The 23,766-nt window shown below is 32.1% G+C and overlaps 1 protein-coding gene across 3 annotated transcripts in view; it reads right to left on the bottom strand.

Moving 5' to 3' along the window:
* LOC118201272 (phospholipid-transporting ATPase ABCA3-like) overlaps positions 1–21,622 on the bottom strand; it is a 157,157-nt gene extending 135,535 nt beyond the window's left edge. Inside the window, exons 1-4 of one of the 3 annotated variants that reach the window (XM_085813160.1) lie at positions 21,335–21,622; positions 21,219–21,248; positions 20,277–20,653; positions 11,329–11,562 (exon numbers count right to left, since the gene is read on the bottom strand). In XM_085813160.1, the coding sequence (XP_085669286.1) occupies positions 11,329–11,562; positions 20,277–20,634 (592 nt within the window). In that variant the 5' untranslated portion in view covers positions 20,635–20,653; positions 21,219–21,248; positions 21,335–21,622. The remainder of the gene's footprint in view (positions 1–11,328; positions 11,563–20,276; positions 20,654–21,218; positions 21,249–21,334) is intronic. The other 2 variants (XM_085813158.1, XM_085813159.1) reach the window with 2 other exon arrangements.
* Between the last annotated feature and the right edge of the window lie 2,144 nt (positions 21,623–23,766).

The raw sequence follows: 23,766 nt of genomic DNA, 5'->3' as shown, positions 1-23,766 counted from the left end.
CAAATAATTTCAAAATAATTTATTTTTGTACAAATACTCTTAAGAAATAAGCCAAGTGAAGAAATTCTCTTTTAGTATTAAGTTTTCTCTTTTCTTTCATTGCTTAAAATTCTGTATTTGTTTTGAAAAGCTTTATACAAGTCCCAAAAGTAGCGTGCCCCATTTCCTTCTGCCGCTTGCACAGAAGGGTGGGTGGAGTCTTGGGAACACAACGCGACCAGTGCAAGTCGGCTCCGAGTTCCTGGAGAGTCACGGTGCCTGTTTCATTGAACCCTTGTGTGAGTGCTCTGTCACAATCAAGATGAAAAACACTCTTGAGCAGCGATACACAATAAAGTTTTGCTTCAAACTTGAGAAAACGCTGTCAGAGATTTTTGCGTTGCAACACTGGTTTGTCCATGCCTGACTTCTTTTTGTTCCAGAAGATTAAAAAATCCTTCAAAGGACAGCATTTGGGGACCCTGGAGAAGATCAAGGTGGCTACGGCGAGGTTACTAAAGGACAACCCTGTGACAGACTTCCAGGAAGCATATAAAGCATGGAAATCCTGTTGGAATAAACGTGTTAAAGCAGGAGGGATGTATTTCGAAGAATACTGAGTAACTGTATGAATCATTTCAATAAATTTCTTTAAAAAAATGGGCACATTATTTTCGGAACAGACCTTGTATATATATTTAAATGTTATTCGGTCAAAAATACTTTAATTTCAAATTTGGTCTCACAACTCCTTGCCCAGAAATCTTACCAACTGTAAAAATTTTCTTTCTTTGCCATTGAAATTTTATATACTAAAGCAAGCAACAACCAGGTATTTTTTACTAACTTTTATCAGTCACCTGCTTACATTTTTTCAGTATATTCACACCAATGTTGTATTTATAAATATTTCTAATTAATAGTTTTAATACCTTACTTATTTCTGATCCCTTTCATTTTGGATTTTTGAAAGAACCAAAAATATGAAGTTCTAAACGTTTCTTCATTAACAAGTTACAGAGTTCTTCTAACTCATCTATATGTCAACCTTAACCTATACATCTACCTTACTACCACTCTATTTTTATCACTCTGCCTTCTACCTATATATATACATATACATTGATTACATGGCACTGTTTTATAGACAAAGGGGGTTGTTCAAGTTTTAAGCATTTCAGTACAATTAGCAGGTTAGCACAACAATTAGAAGAATTTAAGATAAAAAAATGCTTGTAATAGCCTTGAAACTACTTCTGAATGACACCTTTCAAATCATCATTATTGAGCAAATTATTAACAATTATTAACAATACTGCTTCATATTTTTAAACCAAAAAAAAGTTATTTTGAATCAAATTTGGTAAATGCAGTGAATGAGAAGGAAGATGAAATCCACATTGCTAAATAGTAGTCTATGAAATGTCATGAACCTAAGCATTTTCTTGCAAAAGCAGCACTTTTATACTAACTTTTCCATAGTTATGATTTGTCAAATTTAAGTCAATAATTTAGCAGAATAAACTTATGCTACTGTGGTATTTATTATGCAACATATAATCAGCAATCAGTGTCCTTTCTTGAAGTTCAAAAATGGCATCCAAAATATTCTCTTCAGATTTTTCTGGGTTCTGAACTTATCAGGTCACATACATCCGCTTGTTTCTATATCACACTTTCTGAGTTCCCCTCCCCACCCCCCGGATCACAATGGTGAAGCTACGTTTCATCCTATCACTATTTGCAAATGCACTTTTGTTTTCACTGTTTATCACACAGAAAAATTCTTGAGACTATTTCATTCAATATTTTGCTATTTTTAGCATGAACATTTGGTGTACCCATCTGGCACAAACTTTCAACTTTTCATACAGAATTTTTTTTACTAATCCAAGAGCTGATGCTTATTCTCTTGTAAATCTGGAAAAGTGTTACTCATTTATTTTCCACTATAAATTGTTTGAGTTGAGCATACATTTCTTCAGTGGTCACATCCAAACTGCAACTTAATCTGGGATCCTCTCCAAGTGATGTTCTACCCTGTTTAAATTAAGCAAACCACCTTTGCTCAGTTTGATGGTGGTCTTCCACTTATCCATGGTCCAATCTCAATGTTTCTGAGCCCACTATAGGTGTGGTTGACAATGACGCTTTATGAACAGAAGAACATGAGTGGGATGTCTGCTGCGCAGTTCCATATCCAACAATGTCCGCTGAACTGTGTGTTTTGAAACACTTGCACTTCAACATGCATTGTATTGTATTATATTCAACATGCATTGTATTGTATACTTGAGCCACTGTCTGGTGCCAGTTTTGCTGTAACATGTGGAACAGTCTCTGATCTCAATATGTGGATGTCCAACACCTTGGCATCTGCTGCTGGTTTCACCGCCCTTTATCCATATTGCATAAATACTAACAATAGCAGAGTGTGAACAACCTACAGTTTCGGAGATAATCATTCTGGGTCTTTGGGCCATTACAATCTATCCTCTATCAAATTCTCCTAGATCAGCAGTCTTTCCCATCACTCACAAAAGTGCAAGAATTATTTCTTAGCTTCTCCAGCATCAGTTTAATACCATTGTCATATGATCGTGTGCCTTCTACATCATCCAGACAAGTTCACTGAAAATTGCAGGGATGGTCATAATGTTTTGGCTCATCAGTGTTATGTGCGGGTGCAAGACTGCATGTGTTCAAAATTCGGTGGTTTTATATGCTGTCATTTTCTATAATACAAAGAGCATACACATTTACATATTCCTCATTTTTTAATAATGGAGATGATGTAGGTTCAATTTTCTTTCTAAAAATTGATTTAATGTTGTTTTCAATGCTTTCTAATTAACTTTCTATTTTTATTGCTGTTATAAATTGAAATCCAGTTTCAAAAATTCACCCAAAATCAGATATAAATGCAGATCTCGTAGCATGTATATAAAATACTTACATATATACTTCAAAAGAAGGTTACTCCAAGCATACAAATGAGGTTAAATATATCTATATACATATATATAGGCACATAATAAAATGTTTAAATTATAATATAGCAGCGTTACATGAGAAAAAAATACAGGGGCTGATTTTTTTCCACGATGGAAAAATTTTGTGAACACCAAATCTTATTTTTTGCTGATGCTCCTTGCCATAAATTAAATCTTGTATGGTACGAAAAAATGCATCACTTCTGAAATTTCCCATGAGCTTTATAATGAAATGAGAATAAAGTTTTGAAGAATACAGTAAACTTTTCCCTCTTTTGAATTTATTCATACAAAATTACATGCAATACCAAAAAATGTTATCTATTTTATTACATTCGTTTTATGATGATGTAGATTAAATTTTGCAATTTAATTTTCTTTTAATTTTGAGTACTGTTCTGTTATCGGGACTGTAGTTGTCACCAACTGTTCTGCTAAACTTGATTCATATGAAACTGCAAAGGATTGATTCATATGAAGTCAGGAACGTTTACTTTTAAATTCATTGCAATATATACTTAACAAAAAAAAAAAAAAAAAAAAAAAGTCTTTTCAAAACTGGTAACAAGAATACAAATTCTAAAGATGTAATGGAAGCTTGTGTTTTATTATTATTATATTGACCATAGATATGAAAATTTGGGACTTACCCAATGATGAAATACCTTCCATACAATTTCTTCAGGAATGAGTAATTATTCACTTTGAAAGACAGTGCACGAAAAGTCATAAAATGACACTCTACTTGGAACTCGATGGAAACACTGAAATGGAGATGTGAAGATGTGACATGCCGAGGAAAAAAAAGGATTACATTCTCAAAACTGGTTTGAAGGATTGAGAATCAGCTTCTCAATGGCAATTTGTTTCATTTATGCATGGTGTTTAGAAATGACATTTCTTAAATTCAATCAGTATCAACTTGATTTTAATTATGGCACTGTTGGTGGCTGTAACAGTTACATAAGGCCATACATTAATATCTAGACTGTCAGTTAAAATAGGCAGTACCAGTAATATTGTCAAAGTTGATGAAAGTCTGTTTTTCTGTTGAAAAAATCAACATTAGTCATATCCTTCCACATTGGTCATATCCTTAGTCTGAGTTCTGAATAAATAAATTCCCATATCTACTTAAGCCTTATTGAGGGCTGGCGCTAGATATCTTACCTCATGCAAAGTCAACAGGATTTGTTGAGAAACAAAAGACTGTTTTTAGTTGCCTAACTACTCTGCCAGAACTTTGCTTAAAGTTATTGAATAAAATATTATTGATGACACTAGAGTACAAAGTCCAAAATCCGAACACGTCAGAACTTCGGCAATTCCAAATTTAGGATTTTTCCGGATATCACATCATCAGTTTAAATCTAGTAAGATGACATGTAGAAATTATAAAATTAAAAATATGAAATTGTGATTTATGAAATAATGAATTATTTATAATCTAAAGGGTAACAAAATTTACAAAAAAAAAAGCTTAATATTTATTTGTTTACCTTATTAAACATTTCTTTCAATGTAAGTTGTTTCGTTTTTTGTACTACTACTTTCTCTTTAATTTTGTAGACAGACACAATCTCTTGTTCAGTTACATTGTTACATAAGTCCTGTAGTTCAATTACATAAGTCCTGTAACTGCATTTCGACTAACTTGTCAATCAAAATTTTTTCGTTTTCAGTAACTTCTTTGTCACTTTCTTCTGGATCTAGAACCATATTACAGATTTCGCCATTCATTAATTGATTGAGAATTGAAAAGCATTGTCATCACAATGAAAAACTTCTTTTATATCATCTTCATTTATTACTGCTTCTCCGCATTTCTTTACAAAATCCGTTAATTGGAAAATTTCACCTTTGTTTTGCAATATACGAAAACCTTTAAAATTAGCGGTTATCAACATCAAATTTAACTATCATTCACTATATATATATTTGGCTATGCATAATGAGCTTGGCAACTAATGACAAGTTGTTCCGTTAAAGTTTATCTTGCTTCTATCGTGCACTGAGACAATTAAGCCCGAATTGTATTAGTTTAGTATTTATGTCTTTGCATATGCTTAAGGCTTATCAGAGTTCTGAATAAATAAATTCCCACATATACTTAAGCCTTATTGAGGGCTGGCGCTAGATATCTTACCTCATGCAGTCTCTGTCGGTCCTAAATTCTGCTACGCAGTGTGACCATAAAAGCCCTGGTGCTGGTTCTGGGTTTATATGAGTAATAAATCAGCTATTCTTAATTAAAATAGCACTAAATGTAGTCTTTTGGCCTATGAGTGTCATTAAAAAGACTATTTTTGGCACATAAAGATTTTCTTTGTTAAAGGTTTCCTCGTCAAAATTTTTTGCCCGTTTAACTTAAATCTGTAATCATTGCCAAGCGTAATGTCAACATAAAAGGTTACCATACTCCTTTACTATTCAATTACTAACATAAAAAAGAATCCGATGTGTACTCCACATGACTTCCTTGTACAGAATATTTAATTATACACATTTTTTCTTGGCTTTCATTTAAACTTATTGAACTGAATTAAATCTACTTTATTGATAGCATATAAACCACAATAGAATAAATGCAATCTTTAAAATTCAATATACAGACAAAAGTCTTTAATCCGGACTCATCGGGACTTCGGCGATTCCGGATTATAGATCATCAGTTTAAATCTGGTAAGATGGCATGCAGAAATTATAAAATAAAAAATATGAAACCGTAATTTATGAAATAAAGAGCAATTATGATCTAAAGGATATCACAATTTACAAAAAAAAAAAAAAAAAAATTATATTTATTTGTTTACTTTATTAAACATTTCTTTCAACGCGCGCATGCGTATAGCATACATTATGCATAGTCGAAATTAGAAAATTGCAACCAGTAAACTATTTGATGTGTACTCGTGATATTTATAATGATGAGGAATTTGATTTAAATCATATCAAAGATGGAATACATTGAGATGAAATACTACATTTAGTAATTAATTATAAGCTGAATAAAATAAAAACATCTGCCCTGAAGATAAGGATAGTGCTGACAAATCAACTTCCAGTTCATTGCACGCCGCGACGTCCCCCCCCCCCCCCGCAGAGCAGCGTGAAATTGATAAACAGATTTCGGAATGGTTAGAGAAACAAAGGATATGCCTTTATCCATTTTTTTGCAGCAATTCCACTTTTTGTTTGATGGACATCGAAACATACATTCGCTTTGTAGATCCTTCGGCAGCTCCAGCATCGGAAATTCTATTTGACATAATCGAAAATTCAAGCTTACTTTTATAAAATTGCTCAGTCTGCAAAATAAAAAAAAGTAACAGACAGTAAACAGTCTGCAAAAAATAATAAGCCGGATCTAATTCGAAAATTAAGGAACAACGCAATCATCAACATTAACTGAAATAGATAATTATTTAGCTTATACGTCCATTATACATAAAACGCGCACGCGAAAACGTATTCTGCACTTGCACATACTCATATGCGCAGTCGTAAAAGGTCTTACGCGCACACGTAAACGCCTATGCGCATGTGTCAACGCGGCGCATGCGCAGAACGTTTTTAGTTTTGAGGTCCGGATTATAGATCATTCCGAATTATGGGTGTCCGAATTAACAACTTTTGACTGTACTATATTTATCTCTCTAAAAAAGCTCTAGAACAATTACTAAAAAAAAGTTGCGAAATATAATGAGCAAAAGTTATTTTAAATTATTTAGTTAATTTTCTAGTTGTCTGCTTCAGAAATACTAATATTCTTTGGATTATACTTTCCATAAGCATCAGTCCTTTTTAACAACTAATTAATACACATTTTTGTTATGAATAATAAATAAGAGTTACTAACTACCAAACCCAAATTATAAAAAGTCATTTTGGAAATATGTAATTTACTAAACAGAAGGAACTCCAGAATGCACAGTGGAGTTTTCTCCATTACTAAAGAAAAGAATCATCTACACTAAAGAAATGAATCATCAAACTTAAAAAACTGGATTTTGCTTTTTGTGACTTTTTCTTCATTAGAATCAAGTAACAATTGTTTTGAATGCCATTTTTAACCCTGAATGGTTAGAGAAACAAAGGATATGCCTTTATCCATTTTTTGCAGCAATTCCACTTTTTGTTTGATGGACATCGAAACATACATTCGCTTTGTAGATTCTTCGGCAGCTCCAGCATCGAAAATTCTATTTGACATAATCGAAAATTCAAGCTTACTTTTATAAAATTGCTCAGTCTGCAAAATAAAAAAAGTAACAGACAGTAAACAGTCTGCAAAAAATAATAAGCCGGATCTAATTCGAAGATTAAGGAACAACGCAATCTGCAACATTAACTGAAATAGATAATTACATAATTTTAGCTTAGCTTATACTATCTGTTATACGTTAAACGGGCATGCGTAAACGTATTATGCACATGCGCATACGCATATGTGCATGCGTAAAAATATTATGCGCGTGCGTGAACACATTATGCGTTGACACATGCGCAGAAAGTTTGTAGCTCTGAGGTCCGGATTATAGGTCATTCCGGATTATGGGTGTCTGGATTAACGACTTTTGACTGTATTTGTTTACCATAGCAACACTCTGGCACTAGGTTCACTTAACAGTGTTATATTTCGTTCATATTATAACTCAGAATGCACAAAATTTATATTATTTGAAGAATTATCTAATCGTTGCCACATGTTCGATTCAAATACTATAATAAATCTAGAACGATGTATAAAAGAAATTAAGAACACAAAACAAAAAAGAAACAGTTTTTCACAGACGATTGAGTATTTCTCATTTAATTAATTAAGTTCTCACATCGCGAGAAGGCAAAAATACATAAAAACTCATATCTATATTAAAAATTACGAAGTAAATCTTAAACACTTATTTCCTCGAAAAAATTCCAGAAAGGATTAAGCATGATTTAATTGGCAATAATAAATGAAGGCGTTCTCTTTGTTGTTGCGAAGCTAAGTTTCTCTAGATTGGCAACAAATCCACTAGTCTGCTGTTTCAAATGTAAACAATCAATGGCCGCCATCAAAAACATGGCTTAGAGGCACTTAAACAACTTTAAAATTGTTGATAATTCTAAAAATATTGTATACAGATTTACTAAAGGCATAAAAACCTTAACCGGAAGATAAAAACAACATAATTCAATCATTTTTAAAGCAAAAAATTTACAATTTACAAACATATAAGAGTAAAAAAACTGAGATCACTGAGCCGGGTAACAGAGTGGATATATAAATAAATATATTTATATAGGTTTGGTGCAGCCGATTGCAACCAAAATAAGAGGTGCACATCTACATGTTATAGCAATCCTATATACAAAATTTCATTGTTCTGAGGCTACTCATTTTTGAGTTATGCGAGATACATACGTACGTATAGACACCATGAAAAATTCTCTTCAGAATTCATTTTAAAACAGTTTTATAATTTTTTTGGAGTAAAAGAGTCTTTTATTCTGTCCTTACATGCAGATGTCATGCAAAAAACATTGTTAAATTGCATTCGATAGCATTCAAAATGGATATTTTGCTTGAAATATGTTACCTGGAACTTTTCGCGATTACAATACTTCCTTTTTACTTCATACAAGGAAGCAAAAATTATTTAGGCATCGCTACATGAGTCATTACTCAAGTTGTCATATGTTGATAAACATGCGGTGATGAAAGTAAAATATAATAAATAACAAATTGCCAGGTTGGCATCAGATCAACGATGCATCTATGTGGAATGTTTCGGTTTGAGATTTGTGCCAAAGCAGATACACAGCAACGGAGCCAAATTACTGATCGTACAAATTTATGCTAAAATGATTGTTTCTTTAATAACAAGGTATTTTATTTAGTGTTGAAGTGAAATTAAGAATCGGGACTCTCCAGATGTTTTATTATGCACAGAGGGAAGGAAGCAAATGCACATGCGTAAAGCCTACGAGAAAAACGGTTTTGAGGTCCAAAATTTAGATCATTCCTGATAATGGACATCCGGATTTCGGACTTTGTACTGTATAATATACTGAGACTTTTGGGAAGGATATACAGTGACAGATTTGAACATTTCTGCACTAACCATAAATATAAATTTATCGATTTCTATACTAGTTGTCATATACAAGCTACTGAAAGGTTATGGGTTGGTGCGAAATGAAATAAGCGTAAACGCTACTTTGACCATAACCACTTACATTCTTATTTAATTTAGTTTATGTGGGACAAAAGCATCCTAAAACACGAATAATTTCAGATATTTTAAATAATATCTGCAGTTTCATGACTCCATGTTAACCTTAGTTCACTAACCGAACTTTTTTGTCCCTCTGATTTCTTCAGGAAGTTGTTTACATTAAAAATTCTAATTTTAAAAATATCTGTTAATTCCCCCCCCCCTTGGATTTTTCTTTAACTTGGCCATATCATAAATATTGGCGATTATTTTTATGTTTTGGATTTTTCACCAAACAATAGCTTTTGGCAATATCTGAGTCTGGTCCCGAAAGCAGAACAGTATCCAAATGTGTTTCTTATTCTTTCTAAATACAGAAAAAGCTCAATTATTTGAAAAGTTAGGGAAATATTGGATACTTGAAAATTTGGATAACTGAGCAACTTATGATAGAAAAAGGCCAAATAAATGGAAGAAATTTCTGGACTAAAATTATAAAAACAATCAATTTAATTACTATAAATTTGATTATCAAAAGCCCAAATTTAAAAATTATATAAGACTTTTGATTATAAAATGCATTTGAGATATAAAAGCCAATGTATTTCATAAGCTTTAAACATAAAAAAGCAAAATATCTTATTCGATAATGAAACCCTGTCAACCATGAAGTTGGTGGAGATTTCAGTAAACTTGCACTAACATTCCTCAGAAATGTAAGGGTTTATATAAAACAACCTAAGCAAAGATTTTATGATTGTATTACAAAATCATACTTTGCATTTGTTGGCACTAAATCACACTATTTGGTAATAGTGTCCAATAACGTACATAATGGCTTTTCCGTGTCTTTTATTTGTTTAATTTTTGGGTGTTGGGGGAAATGTTTCTAAAGTTGTGAAATATTTTGGTTACCTGAGCTTTAAGATTAATTGAATGATGGATAGACAGAATTTTGCTGTAATTAAGTATTTCACCATTTTTATTCCTGGAATAAACTGAAATTTAGTTTCAAAATCTATATAAATCCCCAGATGTGAAAGCAGATCTGATATCAAGTACACAAATATGCATATATATATATATATATATATATATATATATCTTATCAAAAAAGAGTATTGCAAGTGTACAAATAAGAATAATTAAACTACATAGAAAATAAAAATATTTTAAGTTAATAACATAATTGAGCTACATATGAATAAAATACAGTCATTATAACATAATTGTGTAATCAATTAAGAAATTAGTTTCTCACTTTAGTGGAAGAAATTTATTTTATCCAACTAGCTTTTCCCACTGTGGAAGTAGGGCCGGATTTACATGCAAGCTACACAAGCTATAGCTTAAGGCTCCCACTTTCTTGAAGGCCCCCCAAAAAATTAAAATATAGTATAAGTACATAGTATTAAAATATATTATATAAATTATAACAAAGGGCCCCCATATCTCAAATAGCTTAGAGCCTTATCAAGTCTAAATCTGGCTCTATGTAGAAGAAACTTGTCGACACTAGTTGGAAATAGCCTGTATATGAGCAGTGTGGGTTCATGTATGGGCTAATAAAATTATATAGAAAATGAAAATGTATAAATTAATAATATAATTGTGCTACATATGAATAAAATACAGTTATACTAATATAATTATTAAATCAGATAAAAAAAAGTTAGTTTCTTTCATTTTTAGTGGAAGAAATTTATTTCTTCCAACCAGCTTTTTTCCCATAGAAGAAACTTGTCAACACTAGTTGGAAGTAGCCCATATACGAGCAGTGTGGGGCAGTGCACTACATTTAGAGACATTAAATAATTGTGCTACATATGTATAAAAAACAGTTATAATAATGTGGTAATTGTTGTAGATCCCACAGGTTTTTAGTTGCCCATATTACATTAAAGGTTCTTACCCCCCTTAGTGAGACCAATGGCTTATTCATTAGCAACAATGCAATAAATTTAGATAGATTTTTTAATTAAAATAGAATTCTTTTACCAGTGTTCATCAAAGCTGATGATCACTAGTTACCTTCAGGTTAACATTCACTAGGGCTCAAACCACAGGTTACAAGTATATTATCACACATAATATTTATGCTAAAAATACACAATATATAAAATGTATTACATGAATATAAGGCACAATTATCTTACCATTGTATTTCTGTGGCCCATTTACACGATATTTCTTCTCAGTATAGAAGGTCAGGTCATCAAAACGATCAGAATCTCCATAGCGTATCTTGTACTCTAATGATGATGGTAGCTGCCCCTTCTTTGAAATGAAATTTTGAAAGACTGTGCCTATCATAATTTGACGACTAGAGGATCTCAGCTTGTAAAGGCAATATGTTTCCATTTCATCTTCCCTGTCCACCCCTTTTAAAGCTAAAAAATTATTTTTAAATAAATACTTTAATAATTTATCATGTTATCAATGCCTAATACATTAGTAAATAAACAAGCATAGAACAGTACATACAGTAAAAGCTTATTAATCCAGACTAATTGAAGATTATAGCTGTCTGGATTAAATAAGTGGCTTAAAAATATGGTGAAAGATATTAAAAATCATGAGAATTTATAAAATATGTTATGAAATTTAGTAATGCAGAAAACTTTATCCCAATATAAAACATATGTTGTGTTTATGCTTAAAAATAAGTATGTCAAACAATAAAAATATATAACTTATCAAAAATTCAAATTGTTTAAGACAAATTTACTTCGAAGAAAACTTTACTTTTTTGCCGAATTTTGAGTCTTTTTGAAGCAAACCTTTGGCCTACTGGAAGGTTAACACAAAAATCAAATTAATTTAATGCTAAGGAGATGTAATTATTATTTTCTCGCAAATTTAAAATTCCGAAAAGAGAAAATAGTTTACAATACCTATTCTACAGGGTGTTCGGGATAAATTTGACATATTTATAATTGATTATATTTTTCCGTAGGTTGGAGGTATTGACACACACTCCTCATCATTTAAAAGTTTGGACCCTTCTTCATTCATATACAAGATGTCAGAAAGGATGGATGACTGGAACCCACCTGAATCATGGAAGATAATAACTTGCATCATGATGATTCGTGCCGGCCATCAAAATAAGGATACTATGACTGCTGCCCAATGTTCCCTGAACACAGTAAAAACAATCAGGCATGAACTAGAGACTTGCAATGGTAACTACGAGGTTAATAGCAAAAAGAAAGATCCCTAGCAGATAATCTGATTGCGTTCGTACAGCAGAATTCCTCGCAAATCTGCAGGAACAGGCGTTGAAGAACCCTGGCATTGGAATTCGGGCTTTGTCACGTGAAATGAATGTTGCAGCCTCTACTATGAAGCTTGCACTCAATGAAGACCTTTGCTACTACTCATACAAGCGGATTTTCTTTTTCCTTACGAAACTGTCAAATTTATCCCGAACACCCAGTATATTAAACTTCTTACAAATTTTACAATACATGTTTTTATCTGTCATAGTATATTTGCAAATCACCTGTTTCCTTTCAATGTAAGATAAATAACTTGTGCGATTGTTAAAAAAATATATGCCAATAATGTGCAACACTTATTTTTCTCCTATCCTACTTTTCATGGATTTAGAACAGGGGTCTCCCAACAAATACCTGCGGGCATCATTGTAACTGCCGATGGTTACACATGTCCCGACCACCATGATAAAAAATTATTTCAGTTTTCAATAAAATTTTGGATTAAATTTTACTGCTGCGACTCTACAGCAGATGTCATGGATTCGTTCGTGCGTTTCACCGAGTTCTTCAGTGGAGGTGCATTCATTTTCTCTCATATTCTGGCTTTTAGGAATGGCACGCAGCTCACCATTCATTTGCAGTGGTAAGTCTGTGGGCAGGGATGAGATACTGGCCAGCGGTTGAAATATGGCTATGGTCGGTACTTGTCTTTGACCTGTTTCACACATACTCGTTGCAAAGTTCACACATACTCGTTGATGCAAAGTTGCAAAGTTTCACACATACTCGTTGATGGAAAAGTGTGTTACTTTTTCTGTGGAGCATGCATGTTAGTTTGCTTATTAGTTTGCTTGTCAACCCAAGGTTGACAATCGAAAACTTCCTCAGCACGTCTGCAACCAACTTAGCACATCAGCATATTCTTTTTTAAACTCTGTTTTAAATTATACATTTATCACTTTAAATGGGCTTGCCTGGCATCCCAGTTTGAAGGTATGGTTCCAGCAAGTTTGTAATTTTGTCCTGCTTTTTTGTCAAAAAATTTAAAATGTCAAATATACTCATACTAAAAAAATGTTCCTTCTTGTACTACTGCACTGGCCACTCAGATTGTGTAGTGGTTAGTGATGCTGACTGCCATAATAAGGTCTGGGTCTAAATCCTGGAGAAGGCATCGATGTTTGTAAGCATATAGTATCTGTGCAGTAAGATGGCACTCAAAATACATGGCCAGCCAAAAGATCTCTTGAGTAGTTAATGATAAGGGAAGAGGGGTAGACAGAGGTATGGGAAGACAGAAATTTCAGATGATTAAAATTAAGAAACTTCTGCCAATTTTGGCCAAAATTAAGCACTTTTAAGAACCAAAAATCGACTTCAAAAAACATAAAAACACTTAAGGACCATGTGAACCCTGCTACAAGGAATGAAAATGAGATGCATGCCAGCATAAAGCTTTCATTTACTAATCAGCCATGTCCTGGACCAAGTAAATGTGTTATTTCTGTATGTACATTCCATTACAAAATCTGATTATTTCAGTCCCCTCCACCTGCCTTTTACATTCCTGCTCCCTGCATATTTAATTTTCTGAAATTTACATATTTCACTAATCAAAACATATTGATTATATTACTGTAACATTTGTACATTTTAAAATTCTATATGCTTTCAAACCAGAAGCAGTGTTCATTACATATAAAAAAGTAAAACTGTACAACTTTGATAAACCACTAACTTTCAATATACACAGCAAATTTTTTCTTTCGGTTGACAGCATTTGGATTAATTTTCATAGTTTCTAAAAAAGCATTTCTAAGAGGTATTAATAATGGGAAACAAAGGCACAAAAACAGTTCACACTGCTAATAATTTTCTATCCATATTTATTGGTTTCTTACTTCTATGTCTTAAAATAAGCATAATTGGTAAAAATATATTTACGGGTGTCCCTTGGCGAAAATTGGTGGTACATGGTCACCGAGTTTGTGCAATTCTTTGACTTGATATTTTGGCTTTGTGTAGCAACCAAAAATCGCCACTACACAAAGTCAAAATAAAAAGTCAAAGAATTGCGCAAGCTCGGTATCCATGTACACATCAACCTATTTTCACTTAGAAAAACATAAGAGAATTGCACAAACTCGACATTGCAGACTGACTAGACTTTGTCCATATACACATTGATCTATTTTCACTTAAAAAATGAAGGTGCACCCAATTGCACACTAGAACCAAACAAAAAATATATAATCTTAATAAATTCCATTTTAAATCAAAAAATGAGGTAACATAAAAAACATTATGCACTACTATCGCATCTACACACTACACAAAGGAAATATACACTTACCTTATTTAAAAATTTCAGTGTCTTCAGTCTTTGGCACACAAAATTCCTTAACAGCAACCAAAAACTTTCCTCAAACCATGTTAACTTTGTAATGGAACGCGTTATATGGTAACCATTTGAATCTTTCTTGCGGTAAACTGAATTAATTATCTTTATGTTCGACTATACACATTCCCTTTGTACAAACAGGACACTTACAATGGTCGCTGATCTTTGGAATATGGTAACTGGTAGTTTGGCAACATTTTTGAGGTGATAAAGGTTACTACCTAGGACTTTGGTAATAATGTGAGAAGCACTCAGTTCCGATTACGCATTATTTTGTGTGAAGGAAATGAGAGATCATGAGATATGTCATGTGACATTAATGGACGAATTACAGTTGTTTAATCGGAAAAGGGGGGAAATCTGGAAATTTCGTATTTAGCTATATTCTGTGTTGTGTGAAACATGACATTAATGGACGAATTACAGTTCTTTAATCGGAAAAGGGGGTTAATTTGGAAAAGCTTCATTGTGTGTTGTGTGAAATAGTGTTGATTAATTTTCGGATTGCATGGCGCTATGTAAAGAGAATTCTAAATTTTTAATGCATTTATCTGATTATAAGTTGAGATTGTGTGAAAGGAAGGATATTACAGTTAAGTTTAAATGGCGGTGCAAGAAATATGGTGAAAATGGACATTTTGTGAAAAGGAGTGTAAGGAAGGGTACGTTGTTTGCTGAAAGTAGTTTGAGTATAGGTGAAATTTTATTAATTTCTTATTACTTGGTGAGACTTCCAGTTGACTACTGGATTTAGGATTTAGAAATTAGCAGTAGTACTGCAGCCACGTAATGAAGATTCTAAAGAAGATTAGGTAAGTTAGTATTTTGAATCATTTGAGGATATTATTTTTATGCATTGTTCTAAATGTAAGGAGTAAATAAATTAATGTGGTATTAGCAATGATTTAGTTTAAAGTAATTAGGATTGTAATCTAATTTTTATTAATTTAATTATGTGCTTATTTACATTTTAAGTAGTGTTTTTTAATTTAATTATATTTTAATTTAATGATCGTGATTTTGTGAGTTATATATTTGTAGTATTTTGGAATACGTTTCAGTAGTATACGTTGCATATTTTCATGCATTTTTGTGAAATTTTTCTAATTTATGAGAAAAAAGCAGTGTAGATGGATATAGTGAAGAGTGTGCGCAATGCCATTTTTGTGCAATTCTGGGATGTTTTTTTAAGTAAAAATAAGTCGACGTGTACATGGTTTAGTGATATTTTAATTAAATGATAGTTATTTTGTGAATTTTATGTTTGTAGGAATTTGGGATACGTTTCAGTTGAAGTAAACGTGTATGGAAATAATTTAAATATTTGACACTAAGTATTTGTAACTATTTTTAATGTTTGCATATAAATTCGCTAGTGACGTCTATAATATAACAGATAATTTAGAGGTAAAAGCTTTTGGATATTTTATTTATTTTATATGTGGAAATGTTCATCCTTGGAAAGGGTATGTACTTTTTCGCGATCAGGTAATTTCATATATGTGCTTTTTATTGAGTTTAAAGATTAAGAAAATTTTCCTGCATTTTCGTGCAAATTTTTGTAATTTATGAGAAAATAGCAGTGTAGATGGATAAAGCTAAGAGTGTGTGCAATACCATTTTTGTGCAATTATGGGATGTTTTTTTAAGTAAAAATAAGTCGACGTGTAAATGGTTTATGTGTATGTGCTATTCTGAAAAACGCGCAAGGAGTTTGCGATTCTGCACTTTTTCCCAATTTTGCAGTTAATATTTGTCATGATTAAGCAGTTTTGTTACATAACATTTCTAGCATCAGTGTAATTCGGCTAGTAGATTGTTGGAAAAAGTGTTGAGTAAATAAAAAGAAAAGAAACATGTCTTTACTTTGTGAAGACAAAATGGGGAGGGTTGCTGTAGCAGAGTTGGTCGCCAAATTTTCACCAAAAAATCGCCAAGTTACCATAATCCAAAGATCAACCACAATAGCTACTAAGTGAACCTTCATTTACACACCAGTCAATTAAGGCTTTTCTTTTCCTTTTGTTCCAAATCGTACAGAAACTTCAAATTAATCTTACCACATTCAGCCATTTGCAACCATCAGCTTACCATAATGCAGGTTTTTGCAATTGTTTATCTTTCCTGTACATTTTTAGCATAAAAAATATTTTGAATTACATTGGTTTATATATCATTTTGAAGCTCTATTGTCTTTCTAAAATAATCATTTTGCTCCAAAAGTATTTAGAAAAATATTTACTAGGTGTTTTTCTTTAGATGTCAAAACAGGATTTTCGGCAAATTTACTTTTATGAGTATAAGCTAGCCCACAGCGCAGCACAAACGGCTGAAAATGTCAACAAAGTATGGGGCAAGAAAAGTGTTAATGAATCTACAGTTCAACGGTGGTAGCAAAAGTTTTGCCGTAGAGAATTTGACCTGGAAGATCAAGAGGGTCGTGGACACTCTTCAGCTGTGGATGACGACGATTTGAAGACTTTAGATGAAACAAACCCATGCACAGCTGTTCAAGAGTGTGCGGAGGAGCTTGGTGTAAGCAAAACTATGATTTCTGATCATTTGAATTGTATAGGAAAATCAAAGAAGCTTGATAAGTGGGTGCCACACGAATTGAGCGAAAATTTTAAAAATCGCCATTTTGAAGTATCATCTTCTCTTCTCTGCAACAAAAATGACCCTTTTCTTGATCAAATTCTTATGTTTGATGAAAAGTGAATTCTCTATAACAACTGGCGACATTCGACTCAGTGGTTTAACTGCGGTCAGACACCATAACACTTTGCATCAAAAGAAAATTATGGTGACTGTTTGGTAGCCTGCAGCCGGTCTCATCCACCACAGCTTCCTAAATCTAGATGAAATGATTTCGGCAGATAAGTACTATCAGCAAACCAATGAAATGCACCAAAAATTGCAATGCATGTGCCCCGCATTGGTCAAGAGAAAGGAGCCAGTTCTCCACGATGCACGTCGTGCAACTGACCCTACAGAAATTTAACGAATTGGGATACAAAACTCTCCCTCTTTTCCCATATTTGCCTGACCTCTCACCCACTGATTACCACATTTCAAACATTTGGATAACATTTTGCAGAAGATATGCTTCAGAAACCAAGACGAAGCCAAAAACGTCTTTAAGAACTTTATCGCATGCAGATCTCCAGAATTTTATTCTGCCGGCATAAACAAACTTATATCTCGTTGGCAAAAATACACTGATTCTGCTGGTGCTTATTTTGATTAATAAAACTGTTTTTGAGTTGAGTTATGCTACTTTAAAGATATAGATTAAAAATCTGCATTATTTTAAGAACAACCTAATACCATGTAAACCACAAAATAAGCAATGTACTTCTTGACCAACATCCAGTACACAAACAAACCCTTATAAATCTTTTCCCATCAGTCAGATTAAATGTAATCACACAACCAATTACATCATAATAAGGTTTCCATAACATTCAACTGCTCAGGTTACCATAAATAAAACAACAATTTGGTGATAATCCATAAAGCACATTTAAATATAAGCTAATAGCATAATTATATAATTGCAAATTACTTAAATTCAGTTAACCCTTTGCGGCATGGTGGGTCAATATCTGTCCTGCCTAATTAATATTTATTTTCTCAGTTTGCAATTTCCATTAGAAATTTTCTAATCTTTTATAAATAATCGATTTTAGTTATTATTTTTCTCAATAGATGCCACTACTATACCAGGGCTTAAGTTTATAAGCAAAAAATATTTAAAATAGGATCACAACAGTGATATCCAGATATCTTGCATTTTTCAATATTTTAAAAATTTTGGTATACAATTTAGGATATGTATGACTCTTTTTAATATTCAAAGGTATTTTATTTTCAAAAATCTTAATTGGATTCAATATTTTATAACATTAATTTTGCAGTTGAAATAAGTGGGTCAAAATTTTCAAACTACACACTTGAATTTCCGCTCAATAGATGGCAGCACTCATGATTATTTTTCTTTTCTTTTTTGCATCTACTTTTTTCGTGACTGCGCAAGCTTTTACATCTGTTGTAGGTTCTGATGTGCTAAAATGTCTAGAAGAAATTAACAACTCAGGAAGCTTTGGATCATTTTGCTGAATTGCCATCTTATTGCGACTCAAATGCTTCAGATGTCAGTTCTGATTCAGATGAAATTGAAATCCAGGAGAGAATAACTGATGTTGAAGTTATTGCTGAAGAAGAAAGGGGATATCTGTAGAGGAGATATAGACTTTTCAGTTAGCCATGATTCAATTTATTGTATAAAATGGAAGGATAAAAGATACATTTCTGTCTTATCTTGCTTGGAAAAGGCAACTGAAATGAAAGAAATTAATAGAAAAGAACGAGATGGAAAAACAAAAAAAAAAGTACTGTACCCAAAAAGCATTATTTCATATAATAAGAATACGGGATATGTTGACTTATTTGATCAATTGAAAGGACTATATGAAATAGACAGTAAAAGCAAGAAATGGAGGCACAGGATATTTTTCTCCTTTTTACATGCGAGTATAGTAAACACATTTATTCTATTTAAGTTTGTTCGCAAACCCAATCATGATGTAAAAACAATGAAAGATTTTAGTCTCTCAGTTTTAGAAGGTCTAATGGCACTTGCAGGCAAGAAAGAGCTGAAAAATTAACTGAAATCCCCAGTTCAAATAAAAACTAAAAAACCGTTTGTACAACCAGAAAAGACTAAAAAATGTAAGTCACAAACCAAAGAGAAGGAGCAGCAGAAGATGTGCATATTGCAGCACATCAAAAGAAGAACGACGAACATTTTGGATGTGTGAAACATGTGAAGTGCCTCTATGCTTACAAAAGAATGAAACAACATTTTTTCAAAATTTCATGAAAAATGACTTTTTTCATTTTTAATCATATATATATGTTTTTGAATCAAGTGGCAATTTTAATATTTTATTTAGTATCATATGTACGAGTATCAAATTTTAATCTTAAAATAATATCCAAAAAATATTTTCTTTTGTTCCTAAAATTAAAAAATATTAAATATATTGCACAAAATGCATTTTAATGTGTTTATTATCAATATTTTAGAATGAATGCTGTATTTTCTTTATTCATTCTACATATTAATTTTTTTTTTCCTGCTATACACTAATATGGTATAAGACATGTGCTAGTTGCGTGGTGGGACGAATGGTATCCCACCTTTTCCCGTAAAAAATAAAAGCGCAGAATTTTTTCAAGCCTGAAAAGTACATAAATAAGTCCATCTGACTTATTCTAAGGCATTTTTTTTTAGATTAAAATATATTTTAAATATGCATGTCGCAAAGGGTTAATGATCATAACTACTTTATGGTAAGATAGACAGATTTCTATAATCTCAATATATATAGTTCTGATGAAGTATTATGGCAGCTCTATAATCTTTCAGAACGTGAGATATATACAGATATATACTTAAATATTTAATTAACATTCTTACTTATATTGAAAGACGTATTTGCTTTCTGATCCCACAAAGAAACTGCAGCAGTCATAAGTTTCTGAGAGACTTCATTTGATGGCGTATACACAAATTCCATCTTAAGATCTTTTCTAACATAGCCTTTGAATTCAAATGGTTCAAATGGAGGAAATGTTGATACATTCATCTGTTGTGGACCTTGGACATCATCTGCATAATCAGAGTGTAGTTCTGATTGTATTATGGCAGGAATACTGGCAATGAAGACAGGGAGAACAATTTCAAAAATGGTTGTGACTATGTAATGCCTCTTTCGAAGCAGAAATCCTTTATATAGTAGTACTAGAGACTGACGCACATCATTGGTTTCAATCATTTTTAAACTTCAAATCTGCCTGCAAAATACCAATTATTCTAATTAAATAAAAGTACTTTTTTTTAGTTTTCTAGAAGAAATATTCAGAAAAGTTTGATTATAAAATTGCTTTACGAATTCACAACAGAATTATAGATTCATTAAAAACATATGCCAAAATATTTCCAAAAGGTATTTCCTTGTTAAAGCAATCACCACATGATACTCTGGCAATATTTGAAATTTGTACATTGCACATGTGATTGAGTTTATTTCTAAGATTAAGTACAGTGGCTGATTTTACAAGGAAATTTTCAAACATATGTCCAGATTGTTACAAACATTTTCATATGATATTAATGAAAACACATCAACTTAACAATCAAAGCCATGTTTTCTCAGATCGAAAAGTGAATAACTTAGTAAGCAATTGTAGCTGGTAAAATTAACTTAATAAGCATTTATAGTTAGTAAAATTAACTTAGCAAGCATTCTTTCTTGATAAAATTATTAAAATCCATATTAGATATATATCTTACATTTACTAATATAAAGATCTCAATCTGCAACGCACAAAATCATAAGCAAATTAAACAACTACTAACCCATTCACAACTATTTACCAGAAGACAGGACTGAAATATAAAAATAAAGATTAAACAAACAATTTTTTGAGAACAATACGTAAAAAAATTGACAAATAAATGTAATAATTACATACAGAATTACAGGATGCAGAGAAGAATTTAAATTATATGTGTTTAGATGAAATTAAACCTCATCCATTTGGTTAATACTCTCAACGATATTTTCAAAATTTAAATCCTAGTTCAATCCCGTATTAAATTATCAAATCACATGCATCTGCGATATTTCAAATTAATGTAACTCTCGCGCCCAAACGAACACAAACATTTACGCTCTTGATCAGATGGGATGGGCTAAGAATTGCAAAGTGAATATCACGAACGTTCCGCGCAAAAAAAATCCTTCCTGCTTCTCAGCATCCGCGATTAAGAGGACGAAGAGTGAAAGTCACAAAATCGTAGGTGGCGCCATCCAATGACAGCAAATGAAAGACAAAATTAGTAAGAAGGTCAGCGTTTCGGGGTTCTTCTCCTAAATTAAACTATGTAAATATCGGATAAAACAACAGTAAGCTTGCCCAAGAGCCTTATACAAATGTATTATTTCGTCTGTTTTAAGATCTTTCACAGACACGTTTCTTTCAAACAATTAGATATTATCTTTAATTAAGTTTTATTTTTAAATTCATTTGAAAAATAAACTGATTTTCTAAATTCTTTGTAAGAAACCTAGAATAACAGTATTCTTTAGATAAGATAAAAATTTTTAAAGAAAGAAAAGAAAAAAAAATGTTGCTGGGAACTGTTTTGCAATTGATGGTCAAACCACGCTTGAGGGCTATACAGTGGAACCTCGCTTGACGAGCACGTTTGTTCCTAGGTTTTACACATAATGCGAAACTCTCGTTAAGCGAAACAATTTTTTCCATAGGAAGTGCATAATGCGTTTCATTCTGAAACAAATGCAGTACTCTTCTTTTTATCCGGACCGGATTCAGAAATGTATGTAGGTATGCATGCACGTGTGCATGTATGTATGTGCATATATGTGTGTATGCATACACATACATACATACGTGATATGCGTAATATACATACATGCACACGTGATATGCGTAATATACATACGTACATACATGCATGCATATATTTCTGAATCCGGTCCCGATAACAGAAGAGTACCACAAATGCTCAAACAAATTTAGAATAACGCAATTTATATTTTATAATACATTCTCTATTAAAAGAAAGTTGTTTAAAGACATATGACTTTTCCTACGTTTCAAAATTTGGCGAAAAGGATACACAGCATTATCGTTAAGCGCGTATAAATACTACCTTATTAGGCTGATGTTTCTCAAAGTATGTTGCAACAGTCTCTCATACTTTCGGCTTCTCCCTTATTTTACTGGAAGGCTGTTGATTTTCTGAGGTTGTTATATCCAGCTTCCTGACGAAATCTCCTCACACAACTAATTTCTTCGATGGTCTGGTCTGCACGGTTATTGCCGAAATATCGCGCATATGCGCAATTTATCCGGCTCATGAAAATGAAGCCCAGTGGGCACATGACATTAAGACTTCATGATAGTTTGATAAAGGTCTGAGGTGGTAACAGGGGGCGACCATGAGTCGCAAAGTCTTCGAGAAGCGCAAGATTCAGGTGCTGTGAGGATACTGTGCTGTATGTTTGTGTCGTTGCATAAATAACAGAAACACATCAGTCAAATAATTCAAAAGCATGTTAAATGTAATACAAGGGTGGATAACATAAGAAAAAATTATACAAGCTATATACAGTTACAACACATAAGATACAGAAAATATGATATATTATTCAAAATACAAAATTATGGTAAAATACGAAATATAATGCAGAATACAAAAACTTATGTACACTGCTAAAAAAAAGGGGGGGACAGTGTTATATCTCCCGTTCTACTGGGCCTATTGACAAAATTTAAACTGCGTTTTTCATGTCTCGAAAGCGCGACTTAGGATATATATTAGATTTATATATAGCACTATTCTAACATAGGTATTTTGACACAAAATCGGACTTTTTCTGAAATAGAATACCAATTTTTTTCCATATTTCGATTCTACGACTCAAATTATGCCAGAATACCAAGTTTTGTAAAAATCGTACGAGTAGTTTTTAAAATATTAGCTCTCAAAATTTTAGCTCCTCAATGTTAATTGAATTTGGCAAATATTTATTGATATATCTTTTTTCATTAAACTTTTATTATTTTTCCTTTCACATTTTGGAATTTAGGTTCATTCCAAATAAAATTTACCCATTTTTTGTGTTTTATTTTTTAAATTTCTATTTTTAAATAATTTTTATAAATTTTTCGAAAAAAATTTTGTATTATAACGTATAAAATTTTTACCATCATCTTAAAGTAGGTGTGTTTCTAAGCATACCTGCAAAAAATTAGACTTTTTTATTAAAAATTGTCTAAGATATACACGAATTTACATATTTTCGCGTTTTGAAATTTGACATCTTTTTTTTTGAGCGATAATAACGCCGAATGTGGTTTATGGATATTTGTTACAG

Source organism: Stegodyphus dumicola, chromosome 3, assembly GCF_044657685.1.
Source record: "Stegodyphus dumicola isolate Sdum_Otavi_A_Nest chromosome 3, ASM4465768v1".
Classification (NCBI taxonomy): Eukaryota; Metazoa; Arthropoda; class Arachnida; order Araneae; family Eresidae; genus Stegodyphus; species Stegodyphus dumicola.
Note: the sequence above shows the minus strand (reverse complement) of the source record. Positions and strands in the feature narration are given on the sequence as shown.